General features: G+C 43.1%; 1 protein-coding gene and 1 long non-coding RNA gene across 4 annotated transcripts in view; one reads left to right on the top strand and one right to left on the bottom strand.

The window, feature by feature from the left end:
• ITIH2 (inter-alpha-trypsin inhibitor heavy chain 2) overlaps window positions 1-16,799 on the top strand; it is a 32,955-nt gene extending 16,156 nt beyond the window's left edge. For both annotated transcript variants that reach the window (XM_069547186.1, XM_069547187.1), the window contains exons 11-22: window positions 319-487; window positions 1,453-1,578; window positions 2,248-2,429; window positions 3,403-3,588; window positions 3,947-4,086; window positions 6,480-6,649; window positions 7,102-7,239; window positions 12,027-12,140; window positions 12,750-12,948; window positions 13,935-14,107; window positions 15,538-15,649; window positions 16,593-16,799. In XM_069547186.1, coding sequence (XP_069403287.1) covers window positions 319-487; window positions 1,453-1,578; window positions 2,248-2,429; window positions 3,403-3,588; window positions 3,947-4,086; window positions 6,480-6,649; window positions 7,102-7,239; window positions 12,027-12,140; window positions 12,750-12,948; window positions 13,935-14,107; window positions 15,538-15,649; window positions 16,593-16,740 — 1,857 coding nt within the window. In that variant the 3' untranslated portion in view covers window positions 16,741-16,799. The remainder of the gene's footprint in view (window positions 1-318; window positions 488-1,452; window positions 1,579-2,247; window positions 2,430-3,402; window positions 3,589-3,946; window positions 4,087-6,479; window positions 6,650-7,101; window positions 7,240-12,026; window positions 12,141-12,749; window positions 12,949-13,934; window positions 14,108-15,537; window positions 15,650-16,592) is intronic.
• On the bottom strand, window positions 7,356-12,055 carry LOC138417324 (uncharacterized). 2 transcript variants are annotated; one of them, XR_011248074.1, is made up of 3 exons: window positions 11,903-12,055; window positions 9,765-9,920; window positions 7,356-8,236 (listed from the first exon to the last, which is right to left on the bottom strand). It is a non-coding gene; the product is annotated as an uncharacterized lncRNA (long non-coding RNA). The 2 variants fall into 2 exon arrangements; XR_011248073.1 differs by lacking the exon at window positions 11,903-12,055 and adding an exon at window positions 10,157-11,147 and having other exon boundaries at window positions 7,371-8,236.
• Window positions 16,800-21,104: the final 4,305 nt, after the last annotated feature.

Here is a 21,104-nt window from a genome sequence, read left to right on the forward strand (position 1 = left end):
GAAATACATTTGATTTTCAGGCACCACAAATGGGACATCTGAGGCTCAGGATTCTCAGTGTAAAGTCAGGTTGGTGAGACTGGTCATGCATGACAAAACAAGACAGTAAAACTTTCAGTATCAAAATGCAGACAATTCTGTCCATTCGGACGGAATAGGAGAGTGTTAGATCCGTGTCGACAGAGGTGGATTTATGAGGTTTGTGGGAGAACTATAGCTTGAGACAGTGCTTAAAGTGATGAATGATTGAGCTTCCTCATTTCTTCTTAGGTTTAGAGAGTATGTAGTAAGACCCTTGTCCATTCTCTCTCGAAATAGACGGTGGAAGCAATGAAGACCATTTTGGATGACCTGAGAACTGAAGATCATTTCTCCGTGGTTGATTTCAACCACAATGTTCGAACCTGGAGAAACGATTTAGTCTCAGCTACTAAAACACAGGTTGCGGATGCCAAGAATTACATTGAGAAAATCCAGCCTAGTGGAGGTGAGTGGGTTTAGCCTAAAGCCCAGTGAGAAACTCCCACAGGATTCAGCGGAGTCCTGAGAAATATGAGAATCACTTGAGAAATATGATTCCTTACCCCAGTGGTCTTTGCCTTAATAATACATTTATTATTAAACAGTGCATACTAAGTTCGTGGTGAAAGCATCATGCATACCCCATCCCACACACATTTTTAACCATTCTGTCCTCAGGAAACGGTGTCAGTAAGTGACACTAGCTTTCTTATGACTCACACAGTAAGAGAAAGACAAATACCCTGTGATGTCACTAAAATACGACGTAAATGAACTTATCTACGAAACGGACTCAGACACAGAGAAGAGACTTGTGATTGCCAAGGGGAAGCAGGGGCGGGGGGCAGGGATGGATTGAGAGTTTGGCATTAACAGATGCAAACTGTTATCTACAGAATGGATAAACAACAAGGCCTGTTGTATAGCACAGGGGACTATATTCAATATCCTGTGATAAGCCGTAATGGAAAAGAACACAAAAAAGAATGTATATTTTATATATATATATAAAACTGAATTACTTTGCTCTACAGCAGAAATTAACACAACATTCTATGTCAACTAAACTTCAATTTGAAAAAGGAGAAAAAACACATAGAATAACACACAATTGTCTGCAGAACAGTATCCAAGTATATCAGCAAGGCTGAATAGGCAACTTCAAGTTGGTGGTTAACAAAATGACTAGTGCTTTGAAAGGGTTACTTCATCTCTAAGGGAACTATTCACTCTTAATACAAAGTGAATATTTTACTCCACTGGGGGATCTGGACCAGCCTGGGTAAAATTTACAAAACAGTCGAATAATTTGGATACTGAATGAACTACATGTCAGTCATCACCAGACAGATGAACCTGGGCTCAAGACGTGGTTGTTTCTATGGAAAATCGGAGTATATAACAGAACAGCATGTTCTCTGGCTTTCCCAGGCACAAATATCAACGAAGCCCTGCTGCGAGCCATCTTTATTTTGAATGAAGCCAATAACTTGGGAATGTTGGACCCCAACTCTGTCTCGCTGATCATCTTGGTATCTGATGGGGATCCAACAGTAGGTAAGCACCCCTTCCATTTTCAGTGATACATATTTTTCCTGTTGTTTCTTGGGAACGTGATTGGCTTAAAATGGGAATTTGAATGGCATTTGCTTGAGTGTCTAAGCCAGCTTGGACTTCCCAAGTGGCACAGTGGTATAGAATCCGCCTGTCAATTCAGTAGATGCAAGAGACACAAGTTCAATCCCTGGGTAGGGAAGATCCCCTGGACCAGGAAATGGCAAACCCACTCTGCTATTCTTGCCTGGGAAATCCCATGGGCAGAGGAGGCTGGCGGGCTACAGTCCGGGGGCTTGCAAGGAGTCAGACGCAACTTAGCAACTGAGCATACAGACAGCACTACACCAGTTTAAATCCATGCTTCCTAAAAGAAGAGTTTGACCCTGAAACACTCACTGCACTTAAAACAGCCTCTAGATGTTTGGGAGGGGGATGCTGAATGCCTCAGCTTCACCTCCACAATTTGCGGAAGCTTGCATTTGAATTTGAGTCTATGCTATGAGGATTGCTGATACATACCAGTGCAGTGTCTTATCTCCTCAATGTAACTACGTTGAAGCATAAGTGCATTTTTAATTGGGACGAATTTTGCCAAAACACCTTCCGGATGTTCCCAAAACTTTGTGCCATTGCCTCCTCATTCCTTTCCTTCCTGGACATCAACTTTAGGTGAACTGAAATTGTCAAAAATCCAGAAGAATGTGAGGCAGAACATACGAGACAACATCTCCTTGTTCAGTTTGGGGATAGGATTTGATGTGGACTATGACTTTTTGAAGAGACTCTCCAATGACAACCGTGGGATTGCACAACGGATTTACGGAAACCAGGACACTTCTGTCCAACTCAAGGTGACTTTGTTTTCTGTGCCTTTTTTGGTCATTGTTCACTTGAAATCATTCAGCTAGCAATATCTGATGCCTAAAAGAAGATGGTTGAATTCCAGTAAAAATTGTCATTGTTTCAGCTCTGTTAGTGTTCAGTCCCTTTCTCATGCACCCCACCCCCACTTGTATATCTGCAGTAACCGTGAGATGAGAGGCAGTAGTTGATGGGTACAAAGGTCCCTAGTCCCTGAACAGGTCTTGGGAAGCACCATCAAAGTTTCTTGAATCTCTCCAGTCCCACTACTTGTCATGGGAACTGTTCTTCCTTGAAAGTACATCGGCATTGGGACTTCCCTGGTAGTCCAGGGCTTAAGATTCTGTGCTTTCAATGAAAGGGGTGCAAGTTCAATCCCTAGTTGGGGAAATAACCTACATGCCAAGAAAAAAAAAATTTTTTTTAAAGGAAAAGCATATTGGCCTTTTGAAAATCAAATTTTTTTAATGTAACACAAAGCAGACTATGGCCTGTTCGTTTCCTTAAATATAAAGGATATGTATGCATCACTTGTTTGACTAAATGGACCAAGAAAAGATTAAGGAGAAGAAGAATATATTTTACCCCACCCTCTGTTGGTACCAAGTACCATGTATCAATAGGAGCTACTGTATATAAACCTGGGGACAGGTAAGAGACAGGTTCTAATTTAGGGATATCCACCCAGATGACTTATTATGAGTGTCCATGAGCTTTTCATGCTCGTCATAACAGAAAGAAAAAGTGCTCTTGAACTTGAGCTCTTGAACTCTTGTAATCTTCTTCACAAGCCCTGGTTGTCTCTATTTCAGTTCATGTAATAACTATGAGAATTTTCCATAGCTTTCCAGAGATCTTGAAAGAATACTAAGCACTGAAGAATCTCAGAGAAAAATGCTTCGGAATGAAATGTGGTGTGAAAGTAATGATTTCTCTGTTTCTTTTTTTTTTAATGAATTGTAGAAATTCTACAACCAGGTCTCAACTCCCTTGCTCCGGAATGTTCAGTTTAACTATCCCCAAACGTCAGTCACAGATGTCACTCAGAACAGTTTCCCTAACTATTTTGGAGGCTCAGAGATCGTGGTGGCTGGAAAAGTGGACCCTGAGAAATTGGGGCAGTTACAGAGCATTATCACTGCAACTTCGGTACTTTTGCTTTAATTCTAAAAATATTAATTGTCTCCTGGGTACATCTTGTATATTAACAGGCTGATAGCAGAATTCCGAGAATCACATAGGTAGAATAAAAGCAAAAAGTGAAAGGGAAGTTCCTGAGAACACCTGTGCCATCTTCCTAACTATGGTGTAAATCCTTACCTCTTTCTTCAGAAACCCAAGCCCAGACCCCAGAGGTTGGCACTTACTTCCTCTTGTGTGTTCTTTTGGATTATTTTGCATCCCCCTGCAAGTTGCCTGCTACCCTGACTCACTCACAGTAGGTTCTTTAGAAAATGTGAACTGCTTAACTACAAGTCCACCCCCCTGATGTCCTTCCATCATCCAGGCCAACGCAGAGTTAGTCTTGGAAACCCTGGCCGAGATGGATGGTTTGGAGGATTTTCTATCCAAGGACAAGCATGCAGACCCTGATTTCACCAAGAAATTGTGGGCCTATTTGACCATCAACCAACTTCTAGCTGAACGGTAAGAAGACCATACGCCACAGGGATTTGCAAAAGGTTTGCTGAGGTTACTTGATGTCACAGACAGAAAGAGACTGGAACCAAGAAAGGCAGCAAATTATTTCAGGGTTTGCAGTATTCACTTCCACTGGTTTCAAGCACTTTTGGGTCTTCCCAGATGGTACTAGTGGTAAAGAACTCACGTGCAAATGCAGGAGACATAAGAGACGTGGGTTCGATCTCTGGGTTGGCAGCCCACTCCAGTATTTTCGCCTGGAGAATCCCATGGACAGAGGAGCCTGGCAGGCTACAGGGTCACAAAGAGTTGGACATGGCTAAAGTAACTTGGCATGCGTGTGTGCGAGCACTTTTAACTAAAGCTAGGTTCACTCTTTTTTTCTTGATGGAAAGCAAGCATACAGTAAAGCGCATGATGTGCATGCATTTAAAATGTACAGTTTAATAAATTTTAACTACGTCACCCATGTCATCAGTACTGCATCCAGCTCCAGAGCACTTCTTTCATCTCTGAAGTCTCCTTCATTCTTCTTCACACTTAACACCTACCTCTTGCCTTGAGTAGAAATCACTCTTCTGGCATGTCACTATTAGTTGTCTATGACAAAATTTCTTACAATGAGACAAACTGTATTCTTTTGTTTCTGGCTTCTTGCACTCCATATGATGTCTGTGAGGTTCATCCATCTCATTGCAGTGGGTATCATGAATTCATTTGCATTCACTCCTGAAAATAGTTAATGTCCAAAGAGAAATTTAAGGTTATACAATTCTGATATCACCTAAGGACTTCCTATAGATACTGTTTCATCTCTGTCTTCTCAGCTGACTGGTGTTTAAATGCCCAATACAAAAACTATGTTTCTAGAGCAATATATGGTTCTTTGACCACCATCAGGATTATGGGGTGGGGGTGGGGCCGGTCTTTGGAGAGGAACGTGACTGCTCCTTAGTCCCCCCCACCTATTTGATCAGATTCTTGGGAAGGGGGAGCAGACTGGTCTGAATGGAGTTGGGAAAAATGAAACATAGTCGTATAACTATACTCAGAAAATCCGTGATGTCAGTAAGATTATAAAACAGACAACAGATTGTAAGCTGTGGCTTTAGACTGAGTGAGCAATGTCTCCTCCCCTTTACAAAGGCAACTGGGTAATTTAAAGATATATAGCAAATTGGTGCTGAAGTTAAATATTGATTTTTTTAAAGAACAATCCCTTAAACAAATCAGTGGTTGTCAGCACGTGGGGAACAGGAAGGTTGCATGGGGGTTGGGAGGGTTAGGACAGTGAAACTACTCTGCTTGACACCGTAATGATGGATACCTGTCGTTATACACTTGTCCAAACCCACAGAATGCACAGCACAAGCATGAACCCTAATGTCCCCAGGGGACTTTGGGTGATGATGACGCGCAGATGTAGACGTATCAATCTGACACATGGACCACTTCTAATGGGAGGTGCTGAGAAGGGGGAGGCTGTCGGGCGGGGGAGGGGCAGGGAGTAAACATAGAATCTCTACATTCCGCTCAATTCCACTGTGACTATAAAACTGCTCTGAAAAAGTCTGTTTGGATGTGTAGTTACCAAGAGGGGTTAGAGGGGATGGGGACGGAGGAGGAGTTTGGGAGGTGGGGGCTAGCAGATGTAACCTGTCCCATATAGAATGGATAAGCAACAAGGTCCTACTGTATGGTACAGAGAACTATACTCAAGATCCTATAATAAGCCATCATGGAAAAGAATATTAAAGAAATATATGTATACATATATATGTATATTTGTATGTATAACTGAATCACGTTGCTGTACAGCAGAAACTAATACAACATTGTAAAGCAATTATGCACCAGTTAAAAACATTAAAAAAGAATAAAAATAAATAATTTCCAGGAAACTTAAAAAAAAATGACTGTCATAAGGACAAGTCTTGTTAATTAAAAAAAACATGTATTTTTGTTGTAATTGCTAATTTAATGAGGAACACTCTTAAAAATAAATTTGAGATCCATCAAACAAAAGAAATAACAATGTAAATCAACTGTACTTCAGTAAAAAATATAATAATCATCATAATCTGTTTAAAAAATTCCAAGAGGCAGGCTCAAAAGGGAAGGGATATATATATTTATATATATAAATATTATTATGACTCATTCTCATTGCTGTACGAAGTAACAAACACAGCATAGTAAAGCAATTTTTCACCAATTAAAAAATAAAAGAAGAATTAAAAAGTAAAATTCCTTTAGGCTACATAACTAGGTAAAATACTAAGCTTCATGAAGCCAGCTTGTTCTGTTTTCCCTCGTGGCCCCCAGAGTCCTGGTTGACCCCAGAAGTGGCAGAGTTCGGTCTTGTGATGCTGTCCAATGTCTCTGTTTCCTGAACACAGGAGCCTGGCTCCTACAGCTGCCGAGAAAAGGAAAATTACAAAGACGATCCTGCAGATGTCTCTGGATCACCACATCGTGACCCCCCTCACGGCGATGGTGATTGAGAATGAGGCTGGGGACGAACGCATGCTGGCCGACTCCCCTCCGCAGGACCATTCCTGCTGTTCAGGTGAGTCTCCCTACCTGGAGAAGAAGTATTCCGGCCGGTTTTCTTATCCTGCAGCAAGGTCCTCCATCCCCTCCTCTCTCCATGGCTAGCCCGTCTCCTCTTCCCAGTCTTGTGTCCCCAGCTGACCTTCCTGCCAGCTGACCTTCGCTGCCATCATCGAACATGTTTGCTCACTTGTCTTCCAAAGGAATTCTGAAAATCTGTGTACTCCCCTCACACATTGTTTAAATCAACATTAAAAAATTCTCACCTTCTTTAAATAGTTACAACAAATTTCACTCATGATGACACATGGGGCTGAAAGAGAGAGAACTCAGGAATAAAGATAATTCTAGAAAAACCTACCTGAGAACCACTGGCGTTGGTCTGCATAAACCCGATTCTTAAAATTATAAGCAGCTTCTATGGAAAAGTAAACCCAGAAACTAACGGATACAGTGTTCTCCACGCAGGCGCCCTGTATCACGGCAGCAAAGTGAGCCCAGGTTCAGTCCCATCCTGGGTCAACCCTTCGCCAACGCCAGTGCCCCCACTGCCTGCTGTTGGTGCTCAGGTGCTTGAGTCAACCCCTCCTCCACATGTGATGAGAGGTAAGAGGATGAGCCCTCTGGGATGGAAGAGATGCACCTCTCGTGTGGGGAGGACCGACGGGTATCTGTGGAAAGGACATTCTCTTTGGAGATTGTTCACAACACTCACGTGAACGTGCATTACTTAACAGTCTGCGTTTCACTTCCTTTATTGTAAAAACAGGCATCATGATTCTGTACATGACTGGGCTGTTGGTGAAATGTGAAACCATCTTTAAAGAGCTAGCATGTAATAGCCACTCAATAAGCAGGTATTATCAAAGACGAGAAGCTATCCATCTTAGGGATCAAAAATACTTGAATGTTATTTCCTGTAGAATTGCACTGTTGTTATTGCTTAGTGGCTAAATCATGTCCCACTGTTTGCAACCCCATGGAGTATAGCCCGCCAGGCCCCTCTGTCTATGGGAATCCCCAGGCAAGAATACTGGAGTGGGTTGCTTTTTCCTTCTCCAGGGGATCTTCTTGCCTGTGAGATGGAACCTGCATCTCCTGCCTCTCCTCCATTGGCAGGCACATTCTTTACCACTGAGCCACCTGTTCAGTTCAGTTCAGTCGCTCAGTCATGTCCGACTCTTTCTGACCCCATGGACCACAGCACGCCAGGCCTCCCTGTCCATCATCAACTCCCGGAGTTTACCCAAACTCATGTCCATCGAGTTGGTGATGCCATCCAACCATCTCATCCTCTGTCGTCCCCTTCTCCTCCTGCCTTCAATCTTTCCCAGCATCAGAGTCTTTTCAAATGAGTCAGCTCTTCGCATCAGGTGGCCAAAGTATTGGAGTTTCAGCTTCACCATTCACATCCTTCCAGTGAATATTCAGGATTGATCTCCTTTAGGATTGACTGGTTTGATCTTGCAGTCCAAGGGACTCGCAAGAGTCTTCTCCAACACCACAGTTCAAAAGCATCAATTCTTCGGTGCTCAGCTTTCTTTATGGTCCAACTCTCACATCCATACATGGCTACTGGAAGCCACCTGAGGAGCCTGTAAAACTACATTATCATCACATTATTTGTAGGACTGTTTGTTAATTTGCTTGCTTGATTTTAGGTGTATTTGAAAATCCTAGTTTTGCTCAGTGTTTAAAAATCTAGAGCTGGGGACCTTGCTTTTGTGTTTTAATGATGCCCTCTTGTGCCCAGCTCCTACACAAAATAAATTAACCAAGTATTTACTGATGACAGCGCAAGGGCTTGATGGTGTGAGGAGTGCAGAGCAGGCCAAGACTCTGTGCTCTGCTTGAGTGGACCCTGCACGTCTTGCTCCCACACACACTTGAAGGAGCACATCAGGACGGCTGGGAGAATCAGTGCGTAATCAGACAGTGCGGCTTTAAGTCATAGCTGTGCCACTTACTAACTCTGTGATGTGACCTTGGGCAAGTCACTTGTCCTCTGCAGGACCACAGTGAGACTTAGTTAATATTTGCAGAGAGCTTTGTGACAGTATCTGGAAAACAGTGGCCTTTCGCTGGATGCTACCCTGCTCTTTCAATTTTATTCTGGAGAACACAAACAATGCTACTGCTGCTGCTGCTGTTGCTGCTGCTGCTAAGTCACTTCAGTCGTGTCCGACTCTGTGCCACCCCATAGACGGCAGCCCACCAGGCTCCCCCGTCCCTGGGATTCTCCAGGCAAGAGTACTGGAGTGGGTTGCCATTGCCTTCTCCGAACACAACCGCTGCAGCTCCTAATTCAGACCTTCCTCTTCAATCCCTTCAGTTCTGAGGCTCAAAGCCTGACAGTGTGAAATTACTCCTCTCCACTTGATCACCAGACACTGTGGCTTCTACCAGATGTCTCTTGAATTTCTTCCCCCACCCCTCCCCAAACCAATTCACCATGTTAGTTCCTGCATTTAACATTTCTTGCTCGAATGACTGCTGTCTTAGCTAGTAAATGACCTTCCTGTGTGTACTTTCTGATACTTAATTCATACTGAGACCAGGAATTGTAATATTGGGTCGGCCAAAAAGTTCGTTTGGGTTTTCCTGTAATATCGTACAAAAAACCTGAATGAATGTTTTGGCCAACCCACTGAAATGGGGTCAAATCATATTACATTTATTCTCCAAAACCTTTAAAAGCTCCCCAGCAGAATAAAGGTCTGTTCTGCAGCATGGCGGTTCATGGTCTCTATGACCTACATTCTTGGTCTTATCAAAAACCCATTCTCCCGGTACCTTGAGTTACTATCCAAACAAATCATCAACTTCTCTCCCTTCATACCTTTCCCCATTCTGTCCACTCAAGGATAAAATCTCTCTCTCTTTTGTGTCTTTTACCTACCTGTCTTCCCGTACCTTCAAGACTTAGCTCAAAAGCCAACTCTTTCAATTGTTTTCTCTTTTTGGCCACACCATGGCCAAAAAGAGGATCTTAGTACCAAATGCCGGATCCTGCCAAATGCAGGATCTTAGTACCCTCCGCCCCCTGCCACCAACCAGGGATCAAACCCATGCCCCCTGCAGTGGAAGCGCAGACTCTCGACCACTCACCCACCAGGGAAGTCTCTGCTCACCCTTTCATAAGGTCCTTCTCCACTTGCCTGAGTGGAATTGATCATCCTTTCATCTTCATTCCCAGAGCGCTGTGCTTGGGTCATTTTTCTATCATTTACTTTATTCCATCTCATATGAGTGCTTGGTTCTGCCTTCATGAAAGGAAAACTGATATTCTGTTAAAGGAAAGATATTATGAATGACATTTTGAAAGCACGGTAAGGAAGATTTTATTCAAGGGGATGTAGGTACCACTACATTGGGGTATTGCAGTGGGGTACGGAGATTTGACTCAACTCTGAACACACTGTGGGAAACTGGGCATTTATAGACAAAAACAGGCTAGGGTCAGAGGATGGAAGATTACTAAGAGGAAGCATCAGTGGGAAAGGGGAGGTCTGGTTAAACTGACCTAACAGGGCTTCCCTGACAGCTCAGCTGGTAAAGAATCCGCTTGCAATGTGGAAGATGCCGGTTCAATTTCCTGGGTCGGGAAGATCCACTGGAGAAGGGATAGGCTATCCACTCCAGTATTCTTGGGCTTCCCTTGTGGCTCAGCTGGTAAAGAATCTGCCTGCAATACAGGAGACCTGGGTTCGATCCCTGGGTTGGGAAGATACCCTGGAGAAGGGAAAGGCTACCCACTCCAGTATTCTGGCCTAGAGAATTCCATGGACTGTATAGTTCATGGGGTTGCAAAGAGTCGGACATGACTGAGCAACTTTCACTTCACTTCAACAGGATTCTTGCTGAAGGTAGGCCGAGTGATCGGACCTCACCTAGGTGGGGGACAGAGGAGGGGAGGAACCTGATTAAGATACAAAGGTGATCAGATTTGGAGGGTGGAGGATTCTAGCTAAACCTCCTTAGTAGGATTTTTGCTAAAATTGGACAATGCAGAGATGAACACAGAGGTCCAGAATCTGAGGTTGAACTTGAAGAGTTCAGGGAAACCTGAGTTTATTCAAAGAGAGAATCTTTGTCACGCCATTAAATTGTCCCTCTCTTGAAGGTAGGGACCACGACTTTTATAGCTACACCAAACATTGCCTAATTCAAAGCTTTGCACATAATTTGTTTTTTTCTCACTAAATATTTGTTGAGTGGTTAAACAAACAAACAAAAAAGATCAGCTAAAATAATGGTGTCTGGTAACAAAGGATTACTTTCTTGGAAACAGCTTGATCCTTGATTGCTCTTGGAATTGATCGACACTAATTTGTATGCCAACAGGTAATATGTCTTTTTTATTTTATGCACTATGTGTTGCTGCTACTGATGCTAAGTCGCTTCAGTCGTGTCCGACTCTGTGCGACCTCATAGACGGCAGCCCACCAGGCTCCCCCGTCCCTGGGATTCTCCAGGCAAGGACACTGGGGTGCGTTGCCATTTCCTTCTCCAATGCATGAAAGTGAAAAGTGAAAGTGAAGTCACTCAGTCGTGTCCTACTCTTAGCGACCCCATGGACTGGAGCCCACCAGGCTCCTCCATCCATGGGATTTTCCAGGCAAGAGTACTGGAGTGGGTGCCATTGCCTTCTCCGTATGCACTGTGTATAACTATTTAAAAATACAGGCACTTTAGCTATATAAACATTCACTCTATACACACATATGTTGCTCTTCAGTTGCTAAGTCATGTCCAACTCTTTGTGGCCCCATGGACTATAGCCTGCCAGGCTCCTCTGTCCTTCACTATCTCCTGGAGTTTGCTCAAATTCATGTCTGTTGAGTCGGTGATGCTATCTAACCATCTCATCCTCTGCCGCCTCCTTCTATGCATATGTATGTAGTATATATATAGTGTATATATGGTATATGTGTGTGTGCTTGTGTTTCTTCTTCCTTATGTCTTTCTTTTTAAAATGTTTTATTTATTATTTATTTGGCTGTAAGGGTCTCAGTTGCAGCAGGTAGAATCTAGTTTCCTTACCAAGGATACAAACCGGGTCCCCTGCATTGGGAGGGCAGAGTCTTAGTCACTGGATCACCAGGAAAGTCCCCCTTATGTCTTTCTTATTCATTTTTCTCTCTAGCCAGAAACATATGGCGTGGCTACAGAATGAGCATCCACTCTGTACATAACCTAAAACTTGATGGCAGCTCCATGAGGAGGGGACAGTGCTTGGACCCTGGGTCCCTGGTGCCTGGAAGAGTACCTGGCATATAATAGGAGCCCAATACACATTTGTTCTTGTGAGATGTTCGGCAATAAAATACTGTCCAAAATAATCTTCTTTTCTATGATTTTGCTTAGTTTCATTTTCTTTGTATATTTTCCAGTTGAAAATGACCCACACTTCATCATCTACCTGCCAAAAAGCCAAAAGAATATTTGTTTCAATATCGACTCAGAACCTGGAAAAATCCTCAACCTTGTTTCTGATCCAGAATTAGGTAAGATGAAAATATACTATATTTGAATTCAACTACTAGGTCATAGTCATTCTTCCCTATTGTTTTTATCTGGATTTCTTTCTTTTCCACCTTAAAAAAAGTGTTTTATATTATATATAGGACTTCCTAGGTGGTGCAGTGGTAAAGAACCCCCTGCTAATGCAGGAGACTTGGGTTTGATCCCTGGGTCAGGGAGATCCCCTGGAGGAGGAAATGGCAACCCACTCCAGTATTCTTGCCTGGAAAATTCCATGGACAGAGGATCCTGGAGTGCTATAATCCATAGGGTTGCAGAGAGTTGGACATGACTGAGAACAGCACAGCATATTTTTCAAGCTCTGATAGTAAGAAATTATATTTTTTGAACTATTACAGAGATAATACTCTGAGTATAAACTAGCAGAACTTGTTGCGATATAATTCAAACCATAAAAAATTATAAAATGAAAATTACAAAGGAAAAAATGGTGTGTAAATCCTGAAGCAAAATAAAACAATAATTTCCCATGTTGTCACGTTTTATAAGTTTGAGTTATCGTGCCCACATGCCAAAAACAAAACAAAAAAATAGCACATGGGACAGAAAAACACTTGTTTCTTTTCCTGCAGGGATTTTGGTCAATGGACAGCTCATTGGTGCCAAGAAGCCCAAGAATAAAAAACTCAGCACCTATTTTGGGAAACTGGGATTTTATTTCCAACATGAAGATGTGAAGGTAGAAATCAGCACAGAGACCATCTCCCTGAGCGGGGGCTCCCGAACATCTGTCTTATCCTGGTCTGACACGGTCCACGTGCTTAGTCAGAGGCAAGTACTTTTACATCTGGACCCAGATGTGACCTCGACCCATGATCCCATCAACAAACCCAGACGTCCGTGATACAGAGAACTCAAAATCATCATTTTAAATGTGAGGAAGTCGAGGTTCAGAAAAAATTGTGTTCCTTCCTGCCCCTGCTCTTGGCAGTAGAGTCTGGGTGTTTTGGTCACGGTATGTCTCAGTACTAGCCTAGCACCTGGCACACAGTAAGGACTCAATAAGGACGTGTTGGACAAGTGAATGAAGCCATCAGCTAAAAGCCAGTGAGCCATGTCAGAGCGTGCTCAGAAACACTGGGACGCTGTCTTAGAGTAATATCTTCCCATGAGTATCTGTTCATTGTTGATACAGAAACGTATGCACTGACAGAATTCCAGGGCTAGGAGATACATCAACATTCTGTGAAGAAAACGTTTTAAGGCTCTTAGAAAACTGTGGTGGGGTTGAGGGGGGTTGTACTGACAGAATAAAGTCATGTTAGGGGTGGGAGAGGGATGATTTGCTAAATGAGTCCGTTCTAGGGACTTCACACTCCCAACGCAGGGGGCGTGAGTTCGACCCCTGGTCTGGGAACTAGAGGCTACGTGCTGCAACTGAGAGATTCCACACACTGCAGTGGAGATCTCAGATCCTGCAAGCTATAACTTAAGACCCAGTGCAGCCAAATAAATATTAAATTAGTGTTTTAAAAAAAAAACAATAAAAAATAAAGCAAGTCAGTTCTAGAAACATTCATTCCTTTTTTAAAATTTTTGAGTGAAGTGAAAGTCGCTCAGTTGTGTCTGACTCTTTGTGACCGCATGGACTGTAGCCCACCAGGGTCCTCTGTCTACGGAATTCCCCAGGCAAGAATACTGGAGTGGGTGGCCATTTCCTTTTCCAGGGGATCATCCGGACCCAGGATGGAACCAGGGATTGGAGGCTAATTGTTTTACAATGTTGTGTCATTAATTCCTTTCTGCCTTCCCACTAGGGTGCTTGTCTCTGTGAAGAAAGAGAAAACTGTGACTATCAGCCTGGATAAAGAGATGTTCTTCTCTGTTTTACTTCATCGCGTTTGGAAGAAGCACCCGATCAATGTCGACTTTTTGGGAATCTACATCCCCCCTACAAACAAGTTTTCTCCTAATGTGCATGGGCTGATAGGTAAAGTGTCCTTGGACCGTCTGGCTGGCGTGGGACCGACCATCCTAGGTCTTAAGCAACTTTGCCTCAGGGTTAGAACGTTTGGGTAGAATGTGGAAAGGTGACAGGTGTGGAGTGGAGGCTTCGGGAGGACCCACACTCTGCACCTGGGTCTTAATTTATGAAGGTGCCTGAGCGACACAGAAAGAGTTCAGTGTCATTGAGAGAGAGATATTTGTCACTGTTCACAGTTTCCATAGAAACACGAAGTGCATCTTGCCATGCAGGGCCGTGGGGAGAAAGCCAGGTTTGGGTCAGGAATCAGAAGCAGAAACAAGGTCTGGGCTAGGACCTTTACTCTGTGGCAGAGATAAGAGAGAGCAGGTGGTGTGGGGTTGGTTGGCTTGGTAATTGCAGCAGGCGTTAAGCTACAGGATGTCTTTCCTTGCATGGTACCTTGCCCAGGAATGATTCCTCCGGGTCTCACAGGCCAGAGAGAAGAGGTCTGGCTCGGTTCATTTGAAGATTCCAGCTGGGCTCCTGGCTGAGTCCTTTGTTATCTTTCATAGTTGGCTTTCCCGGGGGGGGGGGTAGATGGAGTGTTTAAGATATCAAACATCATAAGATACAGAGAATGAAACACATGATTCCTCTAACAAAGCAGTGCAGGGCGACTGCTATGCAGTCATGCTATAGCCAGGACTGTTTGCTGCTCCAGACAAGATTTTACCAGGGCTGGGCTTTCATCACCAACTGGGCAGATAAAGAGAACAGATGAACACACTTTAAATTTTATGCTGAAGATTTTTTTCTCACTAAAGAGAAGTGAACTGGCTTAGGAAGTCTGTGATAATGAACAGGGCGTCCAGGTAAACCTTCCCTACTTTGCAAAGAACTATGGAAATTTAAGCGTATAGTAGCATCGCTGCTTTGGCCACCTGATGCTAGCTGACTCATTGGAAAAGACCCTGATGCTGGGAAGGACTGAAGGCAAGAGGAGGAGAGCGTCAGAGGAGGAGACGGTTGGATGGCATCACCAGCTCCACGGACATGAGCAAACTCCAGGAGATAGTGAGGGACAGGGAGGCCTGGCGTGCTGCAGTCCACGGGGTCGCAGAGACACGACTGAGCAACTGAACAACAAACAGCATCCCTAACCAACTTTGTTTTTTCGGTTTGAGCAGTGCTCTCAGGTGCTGACCTTCAGGGCATTCACATTTACTAGGGTCCGGGTGATCAGCCTCATTGTCTAATGACAGCAAGTTGAGCGGCATGGGCCTGCCCTCAGGAAGGACCCACCCCTTTCCATCCGAATCTTTTTCCTCTCAACACGTCTTTCTATCCCAGAAAGTCTGAGAGGGACCCAAATTCAGCTGGGATCACGTGACCAGCTTGGCCTTTTGTCGCCCCTTGAGTTGCATGTAAATAAACATCTAGACCTTGTCTCACAGGCCAGTTCATGAATGAGCCAAAGATCCATGTCTTCAACGAGCGACCGGGAAAGGACCCTGAGAAGCCAGAAGCAAGCATGGAGGTGAAGGGACAAAAGCTGGTCGTCACCAGGTAGGTCTCAGATGCGTAAGACGGGATCAGAAGGGGCTTCTGTGAGGATTGGACTCACAGGGCAAAGTAGAAGAGGTAAACACATTAGTTGTGTTTATCTGAAGTTCAAATTTAACTGGCATCCTGTTTTTATTTATACCCCTTTTATTTGGCCACGCCCCATGGCAGGTGGGGTCTTAGTTCCCTCACCAGGGATGGAAACTGCGCCCCCTGCATGAGGGCGTGAGGGAAGTCCCTGACATCCTGGGTTCTTATTTGCTAAATCTGGCAGCTTCTTCCTTGCTTTGAGCTACTCTGGAGACTATACCAGCCATAACTGACCTTGAGAACACAGCCACCAGCCAGTTCTCACTGCTTCCTTGCCCTTTGTGTGCCCCATGACCAGAAAGAAGACTGGCCCTGAATCCTTGGGCCTCCCCTCTGCAGAGGTAGAAGGTGAAAAGCAAGGGAAAAAAGTGAATTTGCCCTCCTTACCTTCCTGGGACTATTCTGGTCAATCTCTATACAGGCTATTTGAATTTCTAGGGACACACTGCTTATTCTCTTTCTAAACCAAGTCCCAGACTCTTGTTTTGTGCGACTTGGGGAACGGGGATGGGACGGGTGTTATCAGACACAGTGCTGCAAGTGTATTCAGGTGTGTCCGACGCTCTGCGACCTCACAGACGTAGCGAGCCAGGCTCCTCTGTTCATGGAATTCTCCAGGCATGGATACTGGAGTGGTTGCCATTTCCTTGGGATCTTCCCGACCCAGGGATGGAACTTGAGTCTCCAGTGTCTCCTGCATTGGCAGGTGGGTTCTTTACCACCAAGCCAACTGGGAAGCCCAGAGATGGTGCTAGAAGGGGGCAGAAAACAGAGAGGGAGAGCGTGTCTCTTTTCTGGACGTGCAGGCTGGCCCCACCCTGGTCTGTTTCCTAACCATGCTCACGCTCTCTTGTAGGGGCCTGCAAAAGGATTACCGGACAGACAGAGTGTTTGGAACGGATGTTCCCTGTTGGTTTGTGCACAACAGCGGGAAAGGCTTCATCGACGGGGATTACAAGGATTACTTTGTGCCTCAACTCTATAGCTTCCTCAGACGGCCTTAAAAAGTTTATAGCTGGGGAAATTCTCGGTAAAAAAAATAAAGTTTTTTTTTCCCCTGCCACCTTTGTAGTCATTCTTGAGTTTGAATAATCAAAACCTAACCAGACACCAAGGTGGTTGATAAAACCTATTAACACAGCTGAAGAAAATAAGTAACTTTGCCAAGAAGTTTTAGGATGTTGTTGTCTGCAGATGTTAAGTTGTGTTAATTGAGGCACAGAGGAAAGCTGCTTTGGTGAGTCAAGCCACCATCTGGACAGAGTCCTGGGTTCGGCATTTACTGGGAGGATGTCACGATGGTTGAATGTCAGGTCCTCGGCTTTACAACTGAATGTATTTTTAGGCGGTCAGTTACACAGGAAGTTCAATTATGAGGTTATCTGGGGAATTTTGAACAAGAAGTCACTCACCTTAATTGTTTTGTAGTTATAAATTAAATAAATAAATAAATAAATATATATATATATCTGTCACCCAACCTTGCTAAGATATCTATGATGGTCCATCATGCTTAATCAAAATTCCCTCCTTAGTACTGGCCTCAGAGACCCTTTTTAGTCCAGGAAGACTGTATTAGGGTTCTGCTGAGAAAGAGAACTGGTGGGATGGCTGTATCATATATACATATATATACCACTATACACACACATACATATACAGTTGGCTGCCAAAATCCCAGCCAAAAACCTACAAACTTTTATCTCTGTCTCAAAAACAAAGGAATTGACATCCGATGACTTACCCAAGGGCAGGAGATGGAAACAGTCTGGAATGAACCAGGACTCAAACACTAGTTCTTTTGATTCCATGTAGTGTGATCTCTAATCTGACACAAACTTCTCCCCACACTTAGTTCATTTAAAGATCTGTAAGTTGAAAATGTAAGTACTATATTTGGTTTTTAAAAATCCATGCAGTTCATACCCGTGTTGCTCAAGGCTCAACTTGAAGAGCTCTGTTATTAGGAATTGGCTCATGTGATTATGGAGGCTGGTCCAAGTCTGATCTATTGTCATTCTGTACTTTCCTTTGCTTATAATCTTCCTTTAAATCTATTCTGAAAATGGGTATGTGTTCAAAGGCCACAGTGATAAAACTGCACTTCAGAAAAAAATTTAAATCTACATTTTCATGAAGCTTTCTCTGCATAATTTGACAAAAACCAGTTTTCATTTTAGAAAGCAGACAAAGCTACCTTTTTGGAGATACTCAACCAGTATTTGAGAAAGCAGGTGATTATCTTTGGACATAACTGCAAACTGTGAAACGTATGTGATTGTTTCTGTAACCTAAAGATAACCTCAGTGCTAAAGAGGTAAATAGCACTGCCGTTTAGTTTCACTCATCTATAAAAACTGGACACCTATGCCATCTATGATTTTTTAAAAAAAAATCTACTACCTCTTTTCCATTCCACTTCAAAAATACGAATCTTAAAATGCTAATATTCAACACAAACTTCAAAAGTGGGTTCTTACCATGGCTACTCTGTGAAGAACTTTTGCTCTAAAACCGCTGCTTTGGCTGTGTGAGATTACTTCTAGTCCTAGTATTTTACATGTGCTTAGTAGTTTACAAATAATTCTGAAAATCTTGGGGTGTAAATTTACATGCAGTGTATTTAGCAACACAGTCCTAGCAAAAGAAACTAGATTTAAAATTGAACCCATGTTATTAAAACCTTAAAAGTTTTCAAAACCTCTATTAATAGCTGCTATTTTAAAATTAACTGCCTATAATCTTATTAATACTATTCATGTGACCCTCTTGAGACTAGAAAAATGCCTTCTCTATATAATTAACTTCGAATTATAATAATCAGTTTTGAATTTCAAATGAAGAAACCAAATAAATGAGAATTGTTGGAAAGAAAGGAACTATGCCATTACCTCTTGACTAGTCTCTGAAAGTATACTGTGCTCTCAGTGATGAAGAAAAACAACTTGGTAATGACTATGTTTGTTTATTTGCGGAAGCACCTTGGAACCCATTGGTAACTGGTCAATATTTAATTTTGTATGTGGCTTGGTGGTAAAGAATCTTCCTGCCAATGCAGGTGATCCAGAAGATGCAGGTTTGATCCCTAGGCCAGGAAGATCCCCTGGAAGAGAGCATGGCAGCCTGCTCCACAATTCTTGCCTGGGAAATCCCGTGGACAGAGGAGCCTGGCGGGCTACAGCCCATGGGGTCACAAAAGTCGGACACAACTTAGCAACTAAACAACAACCACAACAGAGCTAGGGTATGACAGGGCTCTGTGTGTGCATGCTAAGTTGCTTGTCATGTCCACCTCTTTGTGACCTCATGAACTGCAGCCCACCAGGCTCCTCTGTCCATGAGATTCTCCAGACAATACTGGAGTGGGTTGTCATGCTCTCCTCCAGGGGATCTTCCCAACCCAGGGATTGAACCTGTGTCTCTTGCATCTCCTGCATCGGCAGGCAGGTTCTTTACCACTAGTGCCACCCAAGAAGCCCAATACAGGGATAGTATTTGTCAGACATATTCATCTTTCAGACAAAGGTTAGCCTGTCTTCAATGCTTTTCCTACATATCAACCTAGTTACCATTAAACCAATTAGATACCTATGTCTTATTGTCAGAACTGAAACCCTTTGAGAAAAAGTGGACACTGGGTTCATATCATACCTGTCATAAATCTGCATTGTTCAATTACTGAAAATTAAACAAGGTTTCTTAAAGAGTTGGAATATGAATAATCCAAAGAAACAACTTTTTAAAAGGGGGGAGGGGAATTAAAGTGTCTCATTGTATAGTAAAAATGAACAATGAATCAAAAGTTATTTTAGTACCTAAGGGTATGAAGTCTTATGCAAATCCTTCTATTTCCTTTAAAGGATCACTTAATGCCATAAGAGGCATCTTCTCTTCAGCCTTATCCCAACTGAAAGACATATAAATGACCCCAAAGACCCCCGTAAGAGCGAAGTAGAAGTTTACCTGGCTGCCTAGATACATAAAAATGCCTATATGCTGTAACAGTATTTTTTATTCTTTCCTTAACACTTTTTCAGGGAATTCCATGGTGGTCCAGTGGTTTAGACTTGGCTCCTGGGGCCTGGGTTTGATTCCTGGTCAGGGAAACAAAAGAACACCAAAAACAAACAAACATTTTTTCACACTGGCAAAGTCTATATGGGTGACTGTTTCTGAAATAACCACTGTAAGAGGAAGGAAAATCAGGGATGCTTCCTTTAATGGCATAATGATTCAATTACTCAGTTAACATTTCAGGGGCACTTCAGTCTACTGAATGGTGACCTTGCTATGAAAGCTGCCCCATATTTGAATCCTGGGACCCCATTTTACCAGAGTAGGAACCGAGGTGTATGCTGGCAGGGGTTATAGGTTTCTCACTGAGGGACAGCAAAGTCAGGGTAGGTTTTTAAGCAGCTATTCCAGATGAGCTCATTCTATCAGCCAATCATTTCATTTGAGTATCAACTCATTGAACGTGGTCAGTTCCTACACCCACCTTGGGCCTATACCTGCTTCTCATCCTTTTATCTCCAGCACTTATGGCAATGGTATACTTCTAGAGACACTTAGTAAATGTTTGTTGAATAAATTTACTCAAAGATATCAGCAAAAACTGATAGGCAGTTAGAAGCACATAAGGGGAGGAAACTTCCTTAGCAGTTAGGACTCAGCTCTTCCAATGCAGGGGCCCTGGTTCCATCTCTGGTTGGGGAACTAAGATCCCACAAGCCACGGGGCACAGCCAAAAAAGCAAAGTAAATAAGTAATAAAATAAAAGAAGTACGTAAGGGGAAAATGAGCAAATAGAGCGATGGGACCCAATGGCATTCCTAATGAAGAAACCTCAAGGAATTAGGTTTCCTAAGATACCAATGCCAATAATTTTATCTGACCTCAAGTAAGATTGTGAAAAAGAATAGCTTTCCAAAAACTGAGAGAAAGTACTTTCAAAAGACATATCTGGTATAAGACTATCATCCAAAATATACAAAGAACTCTTGAAATTCAACAGTAAGGAAGTGAATGACCCAATTTAAAAATGGCAAAAGACTTGACTAGACAACTCACCAAAGGAGACATACAGATGGAAAATAAACACACAGAAAGATGCTCAACATCCTATGTCATTAGGGATTGCAAATTAAAACAATGACATACTACACACCTATTAGAATGGCCAAAATCAAGACAATACCAAATGCGGGTGAGGCTGTGGAGCAACAGGAACTCTCATTCATTGCCTGTAGGAATGCAGACTGGAACAGAGGCTTTGGAATTCACTCTTACCATTCAATCCAGTAACCACGCTCCTTGGTATTTACCCAAATGAGCTGAAACCTTGTGTTTACACAAAAATCTACACGTG

This window comes from Ovis canadensis, chromosome 13, assembly GCF_042477335.2.
Source record: "Ovis canadensis isolate MfBH-ARS-UI-01 breed Bighorn chromosome 13, ARS-UI_OviCan_v2, whole genome shotgun sequence".
In the NCBI taxonomy this organism is placed as follows: Eukaryota; Metazoa; Chordata; class Mammalia; order Artiodactyla; family Bovidae; genus Ovis; species Ovis canadensis.